The sequence below is a fragment of the Pelodiscus sinensis genome, chromosome 12, assembly GCF_049634645.1.
Source record: "Pelodiscus sinensis isolate JC-2024 chromosome 12, ASM4963464v1, whole genome shotgun sequence".
NCBI lineage: Eukaryota > Metazoa > Chordata > Testudines > Trionychidae > Pelodiscus > Pelodiscus sinensis.
In genome coordinates this window covers 25790995-25811350 of record NC_134722.1, presented here as the reverse complement: position 1 = coordinate 25811350, position 20356 = coordinate 25790995, and the positions used below count along the sequence as shown (strand labels likewise).

Here is a 20356-nt window from a genome sequence, read left to right as displayed (position 1 = left end):
TATGTGCCACTGTGGCACCCAATTTATTAACACACACATTCCTGCCTCTCCCCACCCCCATGCAGCATGTTCCGTTCTTCTCAGTTGCCAGAGCAGACACTATCCCTCCTACTCCAGCCATGTGGCATGTCCCTTTCCTGGCCACTGGAGCAGACACACACACCCCGCCATGCAGCAGGTCCCATTCCCAGTCCCAGCTACCAGAACAGGCCTGGTCACAGGAGCAGATCTCTCCCCTCCGGAATAAAGCCCTTTTCCGGAGGATCTCTTATTCCTACTTTCAAGTAGGAATAAGAGATCCTCCGGAAAAGGGCTTTATTCCGGAGGATCGCGCCAATCTAGACACTTTTTTCCGGCTTTTCCCTAAGCCGGAAAAAAAGCGGCGGACATGTTTATTTAAATCCCCTGCGGATTTCCCTATTCTGACTTACCTGCTTTGCATGACTTTTCCGGAATTAGGGGCCAGTCTAGACGTAGCCCTCTAGGGATGGAGATTCCACCACCTCCCTAGGTAACCCATTCCAGTGCTTCACCACCATCCTAGTGAAATAGTTTTTCCTAATATCCAACCTAGACCTTTCCCACTGTAACTTGAGACCACTGCTCCTTGTTTTTGCCATCCATCACTGCTGTGAACAGCCTTTCTCCATCCTCTTTGGAACCTCCCTTTAGGAAGTTGAAGGCTGCTATCAAATCCCCCCCCCCCCTTTTCTTCTGCAGACTAAACAAACCCAAATCCCTCAGTCTCTCCTCATAGGTTATGTGCTTCAGCCCCCTAATCATTTTGGTTGCCCTCCGCTGGACCCTCTCCAATGCGTCCACATCCTTCCTATAGTGGGGGGCCCAGAACTGGACACAATATTCCAGATGTGGCCTCACCAGAGCCAAATAAAGGGGAATAATTACTTCTCTGGATCTGCTGGCAATGCTCCTCCTAATGCACCCTAATATGCCATTAGCCTTCTTGGCTACAAGGGCACACTGTGACTCATATCCAGCTTCTCATCCACTGTAATCCCCAGGTCTTTTTCTGCTGAACTGCTACTTAGCCATTCAGTCCCCAGCCTGTAGCAATGCTTTGGATTCTTCCGTCCCAAGTGCAGAGTCCTGCACTTGTCCTTGTTGAACCTCAACAGATTTCTTTTGGCCCCATCTACTAATCTGTCCAGGTCACTCTGGACTCTATCTACCTCTCCCCCTAGCTTAGTGTCATCTGCAAACTTGCTGAGGGTGCAATCCATCCTCTTATCCAGGTCATTAATAAAGATGTTGAACAAAACTGGTCCAAAAACTGATCCCTGGGGCACTCCACTAGAAACCGACCGCCAACCTGAACATCGAGTCATTGATCACTACCCGCTGGGCCTGACACTCTAGCCAGCTTTCTATCCACCTTACAGTCCATTTATCCAACCCATACTCCCTTAACTTGCTGGCAAGAATACTGAGAGACCATATTAAAAGCTTGGCCAAAGGCTCCGCCATGACATTTGCCAACTCCCTCAGTAACTTCGGATGCATTAAATCAGGGCCCGGGACGACCGGACACTTTGAGAAGCTCATGTTGACCCAATGTAAAGATGTGGGGAACATGGTCAGGTTCCTTAGCTCCTTTGAGCAGGCCTGTGAACTACACCAGATCCCCCCAGCAGACTGGCTCCAGCAGCTCTTCCCCTTGATAGATCAGAAGGCCACAGGGGTGCTCAACCAGCTGGAGAATCTGCAGCCGGGTGCCTACGAATGGGTCAAACAGGCCCTGCTGCACAAGTTCAGGCTAACCCCGGAAATATACAGGAAGAAGTTCCAGGGGGTGCAGAAGGAGCCCAGGGAGGCCTATGCGGATGTGGTTTCTTGCCTGCCGCAATACTGCTGCAAATGGCTGTTCGGGGTCGGGGCCCAGACCGCAGAGGACCTGGTTAAGCTGATGATCCTGGAACAGTTCTATGAAGTTTGCTCGCCCATCCTGAGGTTGTGGCTCAAGGACCGGAGACCAGAGGACCCCCAGGATGCCGGGAAGCTGGCGGATGAGTTCACAGACAGCCGGTCCGGGTTGTGAACGGGAGTCCCAGAGAAAAAGGGAATCCGGAGAGGAAGGGAATCGTAAAGAGACCGGTTCTTGGCTGAGCAATGGAGGAAGTCTCCTACGGGGCGAGCCCAAGAGACAAGGACCAGCCCCCCCATAGAGACAGCCTGATGAGTCCCACAGAAACTAACCTGCCATCGCTGTGGGCAAAGAGGCCACAAGAGTGCTCAGTGCAGCAGGCACCAGGACAGGTCCCACAACCTGAGACTTTCCAAGGTTAACTGACTGGGGCTGGCCGCCCCAGAGGCAGGGGCCGGCAGGAAAACATCAGCTCCAAGTGGGGGAAAGGGCCTCTCAGGCCAACTCCCCTGTGAGATCTGACCCTCTGGAGTTGGATTTCTCTGTGTACTGGGTGGTGGCAGGGCGACCCTGCAGAGCAAGTGCCTCGTGCCCCTGGAGATGGATGGCAGGGAGGTGGGGCTACTGGGATATGGGTGCGGAGGTGACGCTGGCCCGGCCCGAGGTAGTAGCCCCAGACTACATGGTACCCAATGCTAAGCTGACCCCAAGGGGCATAGATGGGACCTCATTTAAGGTTCCTATAGTCCAGGTGCATCTGAAATGGGGGGCTAAGGAGGACCCCAAGGAAGTGGGGGTGCACCAGCACTTGCCCACGGAGCTGCTGATGGAAAATGGCCAGACGGATCCCACAGGGCCCTGGTCAGCATCCGTAGCCAGAGCCAGTGAGCGCCTGGCAACCCTGACCCAGGGAAGGGTTCCCTGCAGGGGACTCAGGGCCCCATTCTAGCAGACACGGAGTCCAGTAGGGCTAGAGCCCCGGACCCAGGCAAGAGGGAGGGGTAGGGGGGCAGGGAACAGGCCCTTGCCCCAGCTGCAGAATTCCAGGCTGAGGTGCAGGCAAATCCCTTCTTACAGAGGCTGAGGGACCAGGCTGGCCTCCGCGCAGCTCAGCCCCTGGGAAAAGGCCACCAGGAGATTCCTATGGGAGAGGTGATTCCTGTACCAGGAATGGCTCCCCTCAGAAGATGGCGAGGTGGGGGGTCCAGCAGCAGCTGGTGGTTCCCCAGAAATATCGCCCCAGGCTGCTGTATATGGCCCATGACATCCCATTTGCGGGGCACCGGGGTATTCGGTGCACCTGGCTGAGGCTGCTTCAGGCCTTTTACTGGTCCGGGATATTTGCAGCTGTGCAGCGGTACTGCTGGGCCTGCAACTCTTGCCAGAGGGTGCGGAAAGCCCGAGACGAGGGGATAGCTGGGATAGCTGCCTTGAGGTACCAGCCCACCATAAAGGAGCCATTCCAGAAGGCAGTAATAGATATAGTGGGGCCTGCCGGCCAGGCGACCCAGATGGGGAAAAGATACATCCTGGTAGCAGTGGATTTGGCTACCAACTGCCACGAGGTCATGGCTCTGCCCTCTATCGAGGCAGACATGGTGGCAGACATGCTGCTGGCCATTTTCAACAGGGTGGGAGTCCCCCAGGAAGTCAAGGGCCAAGGATCCAACTTCATGTCAGCCCTACTCCAGTGCTTGTGGGAGAAGCGCAGGGACCAGCTCACTTGGGCCCCAGCGTATGGCGCCTGGTCCAGCGGACTGGGGGGGGGGGGGGGGGGGGGGGGGGGAGAAATTCCAGGGGACCCTGGAAGCAGATGTTGGAGGTCTTCATGCACTGTCACCCACAGGACTGGGACAAATACCTGCCCCACCTGCTGTCTGCACACAGGGAGGCACCACAAGGGTCTACCAGGTTCTCCCCGACTGAGCCAGGATGCAGAAAGGGGAAGGACCTCCTGGGATTGCTGAGAGAGTTATGGGAGGGGTAGACCTCCCCAAATTGAGTGTCAGGGGTGGAGGATGTCCTGACTTTTTGGGAAATGCTCACTGAGCTCACGGGTCTAGCCAGAGAGACCATGGGCAGAGACCAAAGGAAGTGGAAGCCTGGGCCTGCACCAGCCATCTCAAAGCCGTGCAGCAGTGGCAGGCCCGAACCAAGGGGAGCACCAATGTCACTGATGCCGTTTTACCTGGCAGGAGGCCCAAACTTCTGTAGGTAACAAGTGGAGTGACCCTGCTCAGTTTGCTCTCGGAGGGGGGAGAGATGTGATGTAGCGGGGGTGCTGTCTGGTCTATAACCTGGGGTTCCCCTGTGCTGTGATGTGTGATTCCCACTGACTCACCCACATGTGTATTGGCCCAGACACCTAGTCCCAGCCTCAGCAGATAACACTGGTCTTCCTCGGGGGAGAGACAAAGGAAGGGAGGCAGTGAGGGTCACCTGGCTGGGGGACAGGGCCTGGGAGCTGGGCAGTTTTTGTAGGGAAAACATGGAGAGGAGACTAAGCAGAATGCTGTGAGTTGAGGGACCTATGCACCCTTGCCCCAAGTGGTCTAGGGCTGCCAGCCCCTGACTCCTTGGGTATGTTTAGACTGCATCCCTCTGTCGGCAGAGGGATGCAGATTAGGCAGGTCAACATTGCAAATGAAGCAGGGATTTAAATAGCCCGTGCTTAAATTTGCATAAAAATGGCTGCCATTGTTGCAGACTCCGCACTTTGTCAACAAAAAGAGGCAGTTTAGAGGGGGGATTGTCGAGAAAGAAAGCCTTTTTCGACAGATCGTTTATGCCTCCTGCAAGAAGGTTTACAAGATGTGTCGAAAAAGGCTTTCTTTCTCCACAATCCCCCTCTAAACTGCCTCTTTTTGCTGACAAAGTGCTGAGTCTTCAAAAACGGCGGCCATTTTTATGCTTCATTTGGAATGTCGATTTGCCTAATCTGCATTCCTCTGCCGAAAGAGGGATCCAGTCTATACATACCCCTTATGTCCACATCGCATCTATGCTGTGCTGTATCCTGAAGAAGCAATAAACCCTCTCTATTCTACTGGCTGGCAGAGTCTCATTTTGCTGCTTCGGGGGCGCACCCCGATGATGACGTGCCGCCACAACATCTCTACTCATGTCAGTATTCCCTTTGTGGTGTATGGGACTGTTTGTGAGAATAAACTTATACACATGGCTCAAGCATTTAAAGGATTGTGGCAGAAGTAACATCAGTAGTAAGCTAACTTTAATGCCACAGAAGGTGGCATTAAAAGAGATATCTGGATTTCTCTTCCTTTGGTTCTCATTGCTACTAAGTTCAGGGCTTTAATATTTTTGTTATACAAAGAAATGCTAATTGATAGGGAACACAGGGTTCTGAAAAAAACTAAATACACCCAGCGTGACAACAACCACAGCACAAAATTTTAAATAAACAAACCTTATTATCAGAAGGATATTTATATTAAGGAAGGATACTCCTCCTCCCCCCCCCCCCCCCCCCCCCCCAATTATGGTAAGACTGGGAAGATTTCCTCTCTTTCATTTTATACCCAAATAAAACAAATTTCTATTAGGAGTAAAACTGGAGTCTCCAATCCACTTTTTTCTATCTACCAAAGATCTGTAGGAAATGATCTGATAAGTGTTCCCTCAGGGGAACTCCACACCAGCCATAAATTTAAGCTGAAACACTTGGCACAGAATATCTTTTTACTATCAGAAAGTAAGATGAAAACCCGTTTTACCTTCTATTTAAACTACACCACATCTCAATTGTTTAAATTCCTTAGTTCAACAGCTTATCTTATTATGGACATAATCATCTTTGCTCAAATGGTAGAGTGTTTACCTATGGCTATTCCAGGTGGGCCCCCCATTAAGCCCCCAACAAATGCTGTTGCACCCGCTACTAGTGCTCCTTGTCCAGAATGCTTGATAGCAGCCTTCATCTTCCTCTCCTCAGAGATACGGCACAACAGGCGCATCACGTCATTAACGTCGATTGGCATCTTGGCTTGTTAGGACCCTGAAAGAGATATATTTTAAGGTCACGTTTATAAAAAAGGATCAGTTCCTAGAATAACATTTCTTCTTCCAGAGACCAACAGTTCCAGAGACCAACACTTTTACAAGTACCCAATGAAGCAGAGAAGTAGGTCAAAGGCGTTGCATAATTCCAAACATATTTGGTTTTGTTCAAATTTTTATCTGGTCACAGTCATAGCAAAGAAACATTTTAAATAAAAGTTCTGCCTATATGTACATTGTGTTGTCTTTAACCTTGAACAATTGCCATGTCCACTCAGTGTTGCAAACAGCTACATGTGAGAAAAGAAACACTCAGTCTTACCTCAAGATAGGACTAGCAGATTGTAATTCACAATCATCCTTAATTCTGGCATTTCCTAACTTTGCAATATTAACATATTTTTCAATGCAGATTTGTGTGTGTGTAGTATACATTTAACTTAAGTCACTTCCTTACTTTCTTGTAAAGACAGGCCCTTAGGAATAAAAATGAAAGCAAACAGTGCCAGAGAGGTGGGAGGGGGTTTTTTCAGCTTAATTTTAAAGTTGGAAAGTTATTTCATAATGAAGAATTAGATCTCTTTCTGTACCATTTAAAAGGGCAATGAAAAATGTTCCTAGCGTGCTAGTACATAAGAACCACCATTTGGGATTTGACCCTACTGAGCTAGGTGTCAAAAAAATAGACCACCACTAACAGAAAGTCACTGCCCCCAAGCATTTTACAATCTAGGTGGTGATTCACTGCAGCTCATCCAGGCCCACAAACAAGAAAATTCATGAAAAGGAGCTCCCAGAGCTGCAGGAGGATGCATGAGGTGAAAAGGTTAGATTGGGGGTGGATAATGTGGAACAGACCAGGGGTTGGGGAGTAGGTGAGATATGAGGCCAAAATTAATTGATGTCAGGCCAGGAAGGTACAGAAACAACATGGGTTGGAGTGTGCGCCTGATTAATCAACATGGGTGAGGGCCAAGGGCAGATGTAGGACTTAGGTTGCATTATAATTAACATTTGTAAGTTTTGGGACGAAGTCGCTGAGCCACAAGCAACACTTTATATAATTTTGGGCAAATGTAAAAACCACTGTGTTTGCTACAAGATGCCAGTGAATATGTATAATTAGGTGGATAGAGACAGTGAAACAGGAGAAATGCTTTAATATACATTTTTAAATATCCCTGTTTCTCTTACCATGTGTTCCTTATCTGTCTAAATAATAATAATAAAATGCACTATAGCATTGTATATGTTGTTCAGATGCACTGTACTGTCACACACTGCTCCCAGAGCTACATATATTCTTGATTGACTTCTCAGTGAGACACTTGCACAGAGAACTCGACTGAACTTTTATCCTGGTGCAGTGATAAACGGTAAAAATAGTTTCTACAATCTAGATAAAGAGCAACAGCTAACAGAGAATGAATATGAATAAGGCTTAATCTTGTGAAAGTTCTACTTCCTCAATTCAAAGTAACCACAATTCAGTCTGAATGAAGGCCTAACAATTAGCAATTAAACCTGGACTGATACCGAGCACCCTCAACTTCTGCCAAATTCTGTGCTTGCCTCCAGCCCATCAAGAGAAATGTACAGTAAAACTCCATTGGTCCGGCATCCAATGCTCTGGCACTCCTGATGGTCCGGTACCATCGGGAACCCGGAAGTGCTCTGTGGCAGCCGGACAATTGGAACCCCGATTCAGCCGCTGCTGAAACTGACCAGCAGCTGAATCGGGGAAGCCGGGGGCAGAGCAGCTGGGGTGCTGCCGTGTTGGTCCTGTAGCACTGACCCTCAGGGCTGCGGGACCAACCCGGCAGCACCCCAGCTGCTCTTGGGGACGCCTGGGGCAGAGCAGCTGGAGTGCTGCTGGGTTGGTCCCACAGCGTCGAGGGGCGGCGCTACCGGACCAACCCGGGAGCACCCCAGCTGCTCTGCCCCAGGCGTCCCTGATTCAGCCGCTGCTGAAACGGACCAGCAGCGGCTGAATCGGGGCGCCTGGGACAGAGCCAGACTATCGGAACGGGGAGGGGCTATGAGGGATCTGGGGTGGCATCCCCTGGGTCCTAAAGGTGCCTTATTATCGGAAGTTTACTGTATATGCATACATCCTCCTGACCTCTCTGCAGCATCCAGTACTATCAGTCACTAAACAGCCTTGTCAAACTCATGACAAGCTGCAGAAGTGAAGAGAAACAGCCTTTTCCTTGGGTCAAATCCAGAGACTTCATGAGGGCACCTGTTCCTCCAACTCCAGGCTAAGGATGTCAATCTTTAGTTGACTACACAATTAACCAATAAGCCTGGTTAATCTATTGACTACATGTATTCCCCACCCCCCTTTGCTGCCTCTGATAGAGGCTGCAAGGGTGGCAGGAAATGGGAGCCAGTGCCCATGGGGAGCTGACTTTTAAGCTGGCTCTCCACAAGCCCAGATCCTGCAGAGCAGCCTGCCACCTCCCTCCCCCAACATGATGCTGTCTCTGAGGGGTGGGGGCAAGGGAGACTGCCACAGAGCAGCTTCTGTCTGTGGTGGGTCCAGGCTCTGTGGGATGCCACTACTGCCCCTGTCTGCAGGGAGCTTGGTTCCCCATGGACAGAAGCTGCTGTCACCCAGCGCTGCTGCCTCTGATACAGAAGCAACAGCATGGGGTAGCAGGGGTTCCCTGGGAGTGCACTGGCTACCATTCCCAGGGACTATTGAATAATTGTTTAACTGCAAAGTTTGGATGTGGTTATACAAGTATTCAATTAGTTGATATCTAACATGCCTACTCCAAGTCCCCCACCCTGAAGCAGAGGGAACAGACAGTAAGTACAAAATATCAGGACCAAGGCGGTGGGGTGCGGTAATAGGCACTTCTATAAACAGAAAATCCCAAACATGAGTATAAGGGTGAAGACTGAAATAGCCCTTTTAATGGATTATATCCACCAATATGACATTATGCAACTTCATGAATTGTAACCACTTTTGGACATTAGTAGCCTGTTAAGAATTACCTTGTAAGACTCCATTATTATAACTTTTTTTTTAATATTGTAACTGAAACCCCATTTTAAACAGTTAATACATTGTGACTAGAAATAACTCCATGTTGTAACTGAAATCCAATTTTAAACTCTGTACTGCCTTGACTCTGTTTACAGTTAAGTATCTGTCTGTAATCTCATTTAGAAATGTAAATGTGGGTGCTCGTGCAAAGGAATCAGTCCCCCGAAAGCCTCTGTTGGAGAATGAGGGTCCTGAAGCAGAAACACTGTTTCCAGAAATTGTATCTGTTATCCATACATCACAGAGAGGAAAAAAATACCGGACATTCTACTTCAGCAGTACTTGAGCATATATGAAAACCGAAAGGCTGAGGTATCACAAATTGGGTAAACTCCAATGTCAAAATGGAAAGAGAAACAAGACAGTAAAAAACAGCAGTCACCACTTATTGCATGGTGTTTCAATGGCCAATGTGAAGTGAATTGGTGGTTTGTCTGGTTCCCAGAAGACAGATTGCCACATGATAAAAAGTGTCACAGAAGGCAAAGGTTAAATAGGCCGCCCACTTGGCCCTCCAAGACACAATCACTTTTTTTAAAAAAGGTTGTTTTTCAATTTCTTTTCCTTCAACTTTTTTCTGCAATTTCACTTAAAATGTTAAGAAAACGCTACCACATTGTAGATCTCAGTACGCTACGTCAGCAGACAGAGTATGTGTGCATCTCTGTGTAAATTATCCCATGCTAGAGAATTTGAGTTTAACATCTCCACCCTCTCCCAAACAAACAATTTCAAAAAGCTGGAAGGTATCTGTGGAGTTTTAAATGTACATAAAATCTGGGTTATGAAATACAAGACAATTGCCTTAACAGTAATCTCTAGGAATAAAGAGCAATGGACAATTACAGGCCTAATAACCAGAAACACAGCTGTTCATCCCATTCAAGTCCTGCTTTTTAAATAACAGTCATTCAACAGAAGCAGTGAGCTGCTTTTGCAGGTCAGATAATACAAAAAAGCCTGCTCATTAAAGCCAAAGTAGACAGCTCACGCCCAAATGAAGTTATGCTTTTTTTGTTAAAAAAAAATCAAATAAGCTTTTTTTCTTAAACACCAAATGTGTGGTCCTGAATATTAAACTCTAATGGAGCCTCAAACCTAGGTTTTTAAGTTATACAACATTATTTGCTAAGAGGCTTCAAGCCACTTCTACAACATGATGTCCAATTCAAAGATTTCCACTAGACAGGCATAACACTGTCCTGAAACTGGCAGCTAGGACTGTCAGATAATTCTTCAAAGGACACTATTAGGTGCCATAATAATACAGTACTATGTTATAAAAATGCATTGATAAGACCCTGGAAGTTCTGAAAGGTCAGCACCTAAAATGGCTAAGGCAATCACCTCAGCCAGTAATCGCATCCAAAAACCTTTAAGAGTGAAATTTACTGTATTTCAATAGATGTAGTTATTCATGTGAAGAGATTTCAATAATTCTGACCCTATTACTTCTCTTCTGGCAATATTCTCCATGAACGCTTCAATGAAAATAGGAAGATACTAATTTTAAAAATGGCATATATGAAGATATAAGCAATGGGGTTTGAGTGCACATATGGTATATTGACCAGTCACAAGTCTTTTCCATTTCATTCACCACCTCCCTCCCCAGGCTCACCCGCTACTGCCAAGTTAGACATGAATTCTAAGTAATTGGAACCAACTCTGCCACTTTATCAATACTGTGGTAGATCACTGCATCTGATTCATAATCCCTGGTCTGTAATGTGTGTAGACAGATTGATTCAAGCACAGGAACAAGATTCACAGAGCTGATTACTGACCAGTTTTTAAAATTTGATTATGTAACAGCCAATCAGTACCTACACAGTAACTCAAACATTGGTTTAAAATAACTAAGAAAAGCCACCAAGAAAATACTAACACTTCTGCATACAGCATGTCAGTAGCAGGCTGAATTAAACCAAAGTGATTCAAACTGATAATCTTAATCATGATTTAAATCAACAAACAGGAAACCTTGATTTACATAAGTGATTTTAATCTTGCCTTGCATTTTTACTCTAGTTATTTTCCTAGAGAGAGGTTAATTCTCATTCATTGGCAAGCATTAAAACATGTTGATTTCTAAACAATACAGTTTTCACAGAAAATTTCCTTTTTGGTACTCAGGGGCACTATTTGTACATTGAAAGCAATTATATAGCCTAACATACATTTATTTAGATTTCATTTTTACATTTTGTTAGAAGATGGTGAAAACAAACATTTCTTATTTACTAGTACATCTTTTATTTGGTATTTGTGGCAAACTGCACTTGGAAGGAAAATGGAATTCAATTAAAGATGTTCAAATATTTTAACAAGGTAAGCCAATAGAGTCTACAACTCAATTAGCAGCCACCTTTACTCTTGTGTGACTGTAACGTGATAGTAACAGAAAGTTACTCAGACGCTTGGACAGTTTCTGTCAAATTTCTGTAGAAAGCATATATAGTGCTTCAAATTGATATCTATAGTGATCTTCATATTGACTGCAATAGAGAATAAAAAAGAGGCAAGGAAACTTAACAGATCCCTCCATTAAATCGCCTCTAATTTCTATATATCCTTTTTATGCATTTCTGTTACACACAGACATTTTAGTTTCATAATCTAGCCCCAAATGGCTGTTATTACAGACACTTCTGGGACATCTATCCTAGTAACTAAGTAGAGGACTGGCCTGTTTGTTACACAATCACCATATGATCCCAGATACTGACTGTTAGAGACAGTGACTCAGCAGATCTCAAAGGTCTGCCTTGATGATTATCTGGGGGCAGAAATCCACAAATTGCTGTAGCAGAAGTGCTCCTCCCAAAAAAACAAGAGTAAAAACACACCTATCTACAAAAGGAAGATCTTCCTCTCTAGAGAGCCCCTGGGTACATTCTTACTGCCCTGAATGCTACTTGTGCTCCTGATTTCAAAATAATTTACTATAGTACAGAAACCCCTTGGCAAAGAATCCCATTCTTTAGAAATAACTCTCACCTGAGACCACACAAACTCACTGCATCAAAGATTTCATACATGATGGCTACGTCTACACTGGCCCCTTCTTTGGAAGGGGCATGCTAATTTTGAATTTGTGAATAGGGAAATCCGCAGGGGATTTAAATATCCCCCGCGGGATTTAAATAAACATGGCCGCCGCTTTTTTTCCGGCTTGGGGAAAAGCCGGAAAAAAGCATCTAGACTGGCGCGATCCTCCGGAATAAAGCCCTTTTCCGGAGGATCTCTTATTCCTACTTCTTATTCCTACTCCAGCAGACCAGGGAGACCCGAGCAAAGCCGCGGAGGCGCAGAGGTCCCGCCGCCTCTGCGGCTTTGCTCCTGTCTCCCTGCTGTGCTGGGGGGGGGGGGGGGGGGGGGGAGGAGTCCCAGGAGACTCTCCTAACCAGGAGAATTGTGCACAGGGAGACAGGAGCAAAGCCGCAGAGGCGGGGGACCCTGCCGCCTGTGCGGCTTTGCTCCGGGGCAAAGGAGCAAAGCCGCACAGGCAGTGGGGTCCCGCCGCCTGTGCGGCTTTGCTCTGGTCTCCCTGCTGTGCTGGAGAGACAAGTCCCCCCCAGCACACCAGGGAGACCCGGAGCAGCTTTTCTCGCCCCGGAGGAGCGTGAGCTCCGGGGCGAGAAAAGCCCCGTTCGTAAGTGCGGATCCGACATAAGTCGGATCCGCGTAAGTCGGGGACTGCCTGTATACTGTATTTATTGTGAAAGTGTGCTTTATGGTCTTGGAGTAGAAATTAGCCACTAGTTTGAGTGATGACTCATTCAGGCATGAGAAAGAAAACATTCCCTAATCAGCAAGGTTCTAATGCCTCCCCCTCTTACAAAATACAGGACTAGGTAGCACTTTAAAGACTTGTTAGTCTTTAAAGTGCTACATAGTCCTGTATTTGTTTCAGCTACACCAGACTAACACGGCTACATTTCTCCCCCCTTACCACATCCCCAAACAGTCCCCAAACAGTCAATGGAAAACCAGTCAAGACAATTAAAAACCATTGAAACCACTTGGAGGGAGAAAGAAAAATTATAGAAGACAGGAGACTGCCTAAAAACAAAACACTCACCCACACCAAAAAAAGCACAAACAATGAGGAGGAGTCCTGTGGAACTGTAAAGACTGATTTATTTGGGAATAAGCTTTCATGAGATGGAGCCCAGTTTGTGAGATGCATCTTGTTTTTGCTGAAACAGACCCCTCAAAAAAAAAAAAAAAAAAAAAAAAAAAAAAAAAAAAAAAAAAAAAAAAAAAAAAGGTCACCTCTACTAGACTCTCCTTGGGGCATATAAGAATAATGGTCAAGTCCTACATCCTCACCTCCACACCACACCAGACCATCAATTAATACAGTCCTCATGGCTTTCTAGTAGTTAGCGCAGCACCAGAGAGCCAAAACATTTAGCTCTATTCTCAATGTTATCTCTGGAGAGTTGTATGACCTAGGTAAAGCTACATCACTTATTTATGCCCCAGTTTCATCATTTGTAAGAGGGGGAATACAACCTTTTGTACAGTCCATCCCTTTCTCTGATAGAAGTGCAATAGCTTGCACATGCATAAACTGTGAAAGCATATGATCATAATGTAATTTTCATCCCCTCTGTCCACAGGTCCCTTTCTCATACTGTGCCTAAAATTCTGACTCTAGGCTCTTTAGAGTCAGGGAATACACCTCTTCCGGACAAACTTATATCAATGTGCAAACTGACCAGCCAAAATGACAGGTGTGAGTGAAAGGGTAAAGGAAAGCATCTCTAAGGGCAGCAAACACCACCCTGGAACAACCAAAGAAAACAAAACTATTATACATCCAATCCTTTTTTAAAATATTCAATCCAAGATTTTAAGCGTGTTTGTAAGGTGATCTTTGATACCTCCTGGAAGCTTGACAACATTTTAATCTAATTTCAAATAACTACATCCACAAAAACGTAGGATTTGGTTATATCGCCTGGAGAAGGACATGGCCATGCCTACTGGGGGAAAAAAACCAAAGCACGTGATACAGCTCTACTTGTTTCCAGTCCTGGGGATGTCTAGCAGGGAAACATGCTCCATCGCGTTGAGGGGAACGCTTCAACGTGAAAAGGAAAAAACCCCACTCCCCGCACCAAGGACCTTGGAGCCGTGACCGAGGCCAGACACGCCCTGTACTAACTACACCAGCCAAACCGTGACGTGGAACCGCACAGGCCGCCAGTCCCTAGCCTAGGGGCTGCTAAAGCCGATTCGGCAGGGCTGGTCCATGGAACCAAGGGCTCCCCAAGCGGCAGAGGCCCCCCCGCGGTGACGGCATTTTACAGCCGGAAAAGTGCGGTCCCCCCCGGCCTCCTCGCGATGCGCACGCCGGAGGCTCTCCGCGGCCAGTCCCAAGGCGGCCGAGCAGAGCTCTGGGGGGCACGGGAGGGGGGCGGAGCGCTCCCAGCTCTGGCCGGGGGGAGCGGCTCGCTACATACCACCGGCCAGACGTGCTGTGCTGAAGCCCGCGGGACCCCGGCCCCCGCCCGCAAGCCGCGGCCCCCAGCCCGTGGCCCCTCGTCTCCGCCGCCCGGGCTGCCCGTGCGGCGCCGCCTGCCTACCTCGGCCCGCTGCAGCGCGGGGAGCACCGGGCCAGCGCAGCACACGGGGGTGGAAGGGCCCGGGACGTTCCAATCGCCGAATGGCCACGTGCGAGCGCCGCAGCCCCTGAGAGCCGCCGGCCAGCCGGCGCGAGAGCCCAGGGGAAACACGTGGGTGGGGACGCTGATAGGTTGTGTCTCGTCCCCGCCCGAGTGCCCCGGATTGCTACGTAGGCCGGGCGGGCGAGGCTGGTTTCTCGTGTCCCTAAAGGGGCTGGGAAAGTAACGCCGCCAGGCTAGCCTGGGCCCCACCCTATAGATGCGGGGACGAGGCCCCACGGCTGCACTAGTTTCTATTATGCAGGTGGTTTACAGTTTGGTCAGGGGGTGAAATTAACGTAAATTTCTTACAGGTACTGGCCTTTCACAACCCCCCTGGGGGCTTCAGTGCATCTGTATCAGTGTCTACCAGCTCAGTTGTAACGCGTACAATTTGAGATGATAGATACTGATAGTTACACTCCCTCTCGGGACCGTCCTCTTTTTTGAAAGTTCAAATATGGTAACCCTAGGCAAAGGCAACATTTCAGGGGCAAAGAGAAGCTGCAGCCACACTTACCCTAGTCTCAAGGCAAAGCTCGCAGCCTGTGTGTCCCCCCCCCCCGGCAGCTGGGAGCAAGAAGAGGTTTTAAACTTTGTCTGGATCTATAGTCAACAAAAAAAGAAAAGAAAAAAAACCTCAGCGATGGAAGTAAGTGGGGCTGCTGGCCCCCCTCCCCAATGGCAGCAAAGGCTGAGGCTCTGGCCAATTCACAAGCCAACTACCCAGAAAATCTTTATAACTTAACTTGATTTACAGGTTTGAATCCTAGCACAAAGATATGAGTAAAATGCAGGACAATGTAGCACTTTAAAGACTAACAAGATGGTTTATTAGATGATGAGCTTTCGTGGGCCAGACCCACTTCCTCAGATCAAATAGTGGAAGAAAGTAGTCACAACCATATATACCAAAGGATACAATTTAAAAAAATGAACAAATATGAAAAGGACAAATCACATTGCAGAACAGAAGGGGGATGGGGGGAGGGGGGGGAGGAAGGAAGGTAAGTGTCTGTGAATTGATGATATTAAAGGTAGGGAGAGTGGGATGTTTGTGAGTTAATGGTATTACAGGTGATAATTGGGGAAACTGTCTTGGTAATGGGTGAGATAGTTCAAATTCTTGTTAAGTCCTTGTTGGGAAGTGTCGAATTTTAACATGAATGACAGTTCAGAGGATTCCCTTTCAAGTGCAGATGTAAAAGGTCTTTGTAGCAGAATGCAGGTGGCTAAGTCATTTAGAGAGTGTCCTTTCTGGTTAAAGTGGCAAGAAACTGTTTTCTCTTTGTGATCTTGTCTGATATCTGTTTTGTGGGCATTAATCCTTTGGCGAAGTGTCTGAGATGTTTGTCCAATGTACATAGCAGACGGACACTTTCGGCACATGATAGCATAGATTATATTTCTGGATGCGCAGGAATATGTGTTCTTGATCTTATAACTCACTTGGTTAGGTCCAATAATGGTATCAGCAGAATGAATATGTGGACAAAGCTGGCAACGGGGTTTGTTGCAAGGGAAGGTACCAGGGTTAGTATTAGTGTGGTATGTCCTGTGGTGGTTGGTAAGAATCATCTTGAGGTTAGGTGGTTGTCTATAGGAGACTATGGGTCTGTCTCCCAGAGCCTCTTTGAGTATGGTATCCTGTTCCAATATAGGCTGTAGTTATTGATATGAGTAAATAGTGATAGAAACATTGGCTGGATGGCCCACTACATTCCACACCCTAATGACATAAACAAACAATGCAGACTTAAGAACAACATGCATCCTCTCCATCAGCTTCATGTAGCGTGGACACTCTAATTGACTACTATTTCTTTTCCCTTCTCTTCCTTCTCCCGTCCCATCCCCTATATATTTAGAAACTGGACCTTTAATAACTCCGGTCATCTGAAGAAGTGGATTGTGCCTACAAAAGCCCATTATACCATCTACATGTTTTGTTAGTCTTTAAGATGCTGCAAAACTATTTGTTGTTATTTTAAGTGCTTCTAGCATGGCAGCATGCAGGAAGCCCAAGGAGCTGGGCTGGGAGTGCCCCACCCGGCCAGTTTCTAGCCAGAGTGCTGCACTGGCTTACTTTCACCTCAGAGTTTGGCTCTCACTACCCTTACCTCGTTGTCCCCTGCATGCAGACACAGAGCCCCTCCATACCAGGACCCTTGGGAGAAGGCTGTCTACCCTAGCATTACTGTATGTATCCCCCATAGTACCCACAGAGATTTGCACAGCTTGGGATCAGGCAGCACCTCCTGAGGTTGCTACCTGCTCAGTCTTCAGAGAATAAATCATCTCTGGGGAAAGCACTCCATCCCCAGCTACTGACAAATTTATTTCAGCCTGTGTGAATCAGGGCGTGGGCTTCATTGCAAATGGTGTCTGCTAGAGCAGCTTGGGGGGAGGGATGCGGGGGACGCACATGCATGTTGGTGGCATCCTTTCATCTAAGGCTACATCTATACTGCACCCTTCTTCCGCAAAAGCTTATGCAAATGAAGCACGGAGTAGGATATTTCCACGCTTCATTTGCATAACTAATTAGCAGATGTTTTTGCACAAGAGCCGTTCTTCCTCATTTTTTTGCCTGAATCTGTCGTTTCCGGGGGCTCTGAGAGATCTACTGTGTTGACCCAAGTGCACGGGGTCTAACGCTTTAGATAAAGGGAGCACATGCATGCACACACACAGCCAAAAGTTTATAATCACCGACGGAGTAGAGGACCTGTCAGGAACCCCGATAACCCCGAAACCCTGACTGATGACACAGATGTATGGACAGAGTTGGCAACGGGGTTTATTGCAGGGGTAGGTTTCTGGGTGAGTGAGAGTCTGAGGTGTGATGTGTGCCTACTGGAGAGAATTTACTTCAGGTTAGGGGTTGTCTGTAGGTGAGGATTGTCCTGTCTCCAAGGCCTGTGAGAGCAAGGGATCATTTTCCAGGATTGGCTGTCAAAGCACTGAAGGAGTTTAAGCTGGGGGCTGTAGGTGATGGTGTGGTGTTCTGTTATTTTCCTTGTTGGGCCTGTCTAAAGAAAAAGATTCCTGGGTACTCATCTGGCTCTATGGATGCAAGTCAGATATCAGAAATGGTAATGCACATACACCTGTAAGGGAACATTTTAACCTGCCTGGGTACTCAATCATGGATTTAAAAGTGTCCATTTTTCTTCAAAGGAATTTCATAAACCAATTACAGAGAGAGTGTGCATGGAATTGACCTTCATATGCAAATGTGATACTCTTTGCCTGGGCTTGAACAAAGACATTAACTAGATGGCCCATTATAAAACCAGCCTTCCATACATTTAACACCTTGTTTACATGAAAAGCTAAGTATGGGACATGTCCAGCCCACTCAATTAGCCTCGTTAGCAGCAGCACCACAACTGACAGGCTTTTTTTCTCTCTCTTCTTCCTTCTTTTTCTGTTATAAATTCTGGGATTTTTTTCCCCCAGTCGAGCTTATCTGAAGAAGTGGGTTTTGCCAACAAAAGCTCATGATACTATATATAGATATTAGTATCATGAGCTGTTAGTCTCTACGGTGTCACAGGACTACTCGTTGTTTTTAGGTTGTAGACTAACATGGCTTTCCGTAAGTGGGGTTCCACCTACTGCTCATGGTTGATGGGCATCCGATCTTTTCTAGTATTGTAAATAGATTTGCTCTGCTGACTTAATGTACATGTAACACTGGACTGAATCTGGAACCTCTGAAGCTTACTACATGAGCCTCTATTGCATGAGCTAAAACTTACATGGCTATTAGCTAAGGCTTTTAGTATTTGGCCATGGACTTAAATTGTGACAATGTGAAGAGTTTCCAATCCGATCTTGTGTGAGGCTACACTCCGTCTTTCATGACCTCATTAATTTTTAGATGGTGTAGGTCAGTGAGGAGCAATCCTGGCTAATGAGCGGTTAGTGGGCTGTAACCAAGATGGTCTAAGTGGGCTGTAACCAAGATGGTCTCTAGGAGCAGGTTAGTTTTGCTAACTGTGCTCGCGTACCTAGAATTTGTGGGGTGTGCCCATTGAATAGTAGCAGCACTTTCACTGGGCACAGAGGAAGCACACAGCTTTCACAATGTTGTGTTCAATCAGCACGCACCTCACTTCACGTGCCCTAGCTTTAAGTGTGTGCCACTTTTGTAACACTGGTAGAAAAAAAACTATAGGAATGAAAACCAGAAGAATCTGGCAACTCCATACCTGGTCAACAGTAAACAAAGTGTCTCCTGGGCCACACATAGAATCCCAATGGGCCACATGAAGCCCTTGGTCACAGGTTGCCCACCACTGGTGGTCTAAGTGCCACTAGAAGAGGCCAGAGCACCACACAAAGCTGACACAGGTTACATGCAGTTTGCACAGCACTTTAGGGCAATGCATTGTATTGGCTCTAAGCAATTTGGGACAGTGATGTGGCACTGTGGCAGGGTAGCCCCGCCCCTCCCTAGAACCCCCACGTCTCCGCGGGCACGGGGAAGCGGGGCTGGCACCTCGCCGGGGCAAAAAGCCGCGCATAGCCCCGGGCGGGGAGCAGGGACGCCCCAGAGAGGCCGCAATGTGGGGGAGCACACCGGCGGGGGCGGGAAGCCGGCCGGGATGGCGTCGGCCGTGACGTCACCAGCGCGACGCCCGGGGGCGTCGCTGGGTGATGACGCTGGGGGAAGCGTCATCCCCCTGCGTCCGGCGGGAAATTTAAAATGGAACTCCGGGCCAGAGGAGGGGACGGATCCCCGAAGAGTGGGAGCATCACAGCCAGGACCTCACGGACCCGACTACTGGAGACCCTGGATGAGTCTTAACCCGATGGTCCCAGACTAGCGGCAGCTCACTGCCGGGGAAGAAGTGGCCCAGGGCGGGGGCGTGGACCCCGAGAGCGAGGGAGTTTAGGGGTTTTCAACCCCCTCGGCTAGGCAGGAATGCGTGTCCTGACCTTAGGGCCCTGGGTCAGGGTCCGGAGCGAGGGTGGGCCCGGACCCCCTCCCCCAGCAAGCAGGGGGGCAACCAGGCGCATCGTGAAAATTGTAAAAGCGCATGATTTAATAAACTAAAAGGCACCCAATACGCCAAAAGGGGGTGTTACTTGGGAGTTGGGGGACGTGGATGCGGGTGGTCCCGTACAGGCACATTTTACCAGTCACATGACCCCTTACACACAAACATCACTATGGCTAGACCTAATGCATACACCTGACAGTGCAGGATGTTCCTAATTGTACACTTACTACTCCGTGCTACTTTGAAATAATAGTTGTTAGTATAAGGGTCTTCTTCAGACTATCCTTGTTTCTTACTAGGAATCTGGGATTTTTTAACTAAACTAAGGTAGCAAAACTAAAACTGACCAACACCCAAACCCTTATAAAAGACACTATGGAATACTATAATGGCCCATTGTAGTAACACTAAATGTGAGCAGTAGTGATCTACATTTTTTATGGTTAAATATAGCAATATTTTTCTATAAAACAAGATATTGAAAGCTATACTCTGTTTACACCTCTATGCAAAGAAAAGGGCACTAGCCTAATCAAATGGTACTTTTCTGTTTATAAGGTCTTGATTCTGAAAACTCTTAGTGCTTGTCTACATAGGAGGTTTAAATTGCAATAACTTTACCCAGTACATACTTAAATTACCTTCAATTAATGGTATATATGACAGTCTTTCAAATATTGACCAAATAATATGTAATCTATAATCCAGTTTG

The 20356-nt window shown here is 47.4% G+C and overlaps 1 protein-coding gene across 3 annotated transcripts in view; it reads right to left on the bottom strand.

Moving 5' to 3' along the window:
- C12H19orf12 (chromosome 12 C19orf12 homolog) overlaps window positions 1-20356 on the bottom strand; it is a 79444-nt gene that overhangs the window by 3860 nt on the left and 55228 nt on the right. For 2 of the 3 annotated variants that reach the window (XM_025183694.2, XM_006121203.4), the window contains exon 2: window positions 5721-5897. In XM_025183694.2, coding sequence (XP_025039479.1) covers window positions 5721-5880 — 160 coding nt within the window. In that variant the 5' untranslated portion in view covers window positions 5881-5897. Of the gene's footprint in view, window positions 1-5720; window positions 5898-14554; window positions 14758-20356 lie in introns of those variants that run through there. The other variant, XM_075940178.1, reaches the window with a different exon arrangement.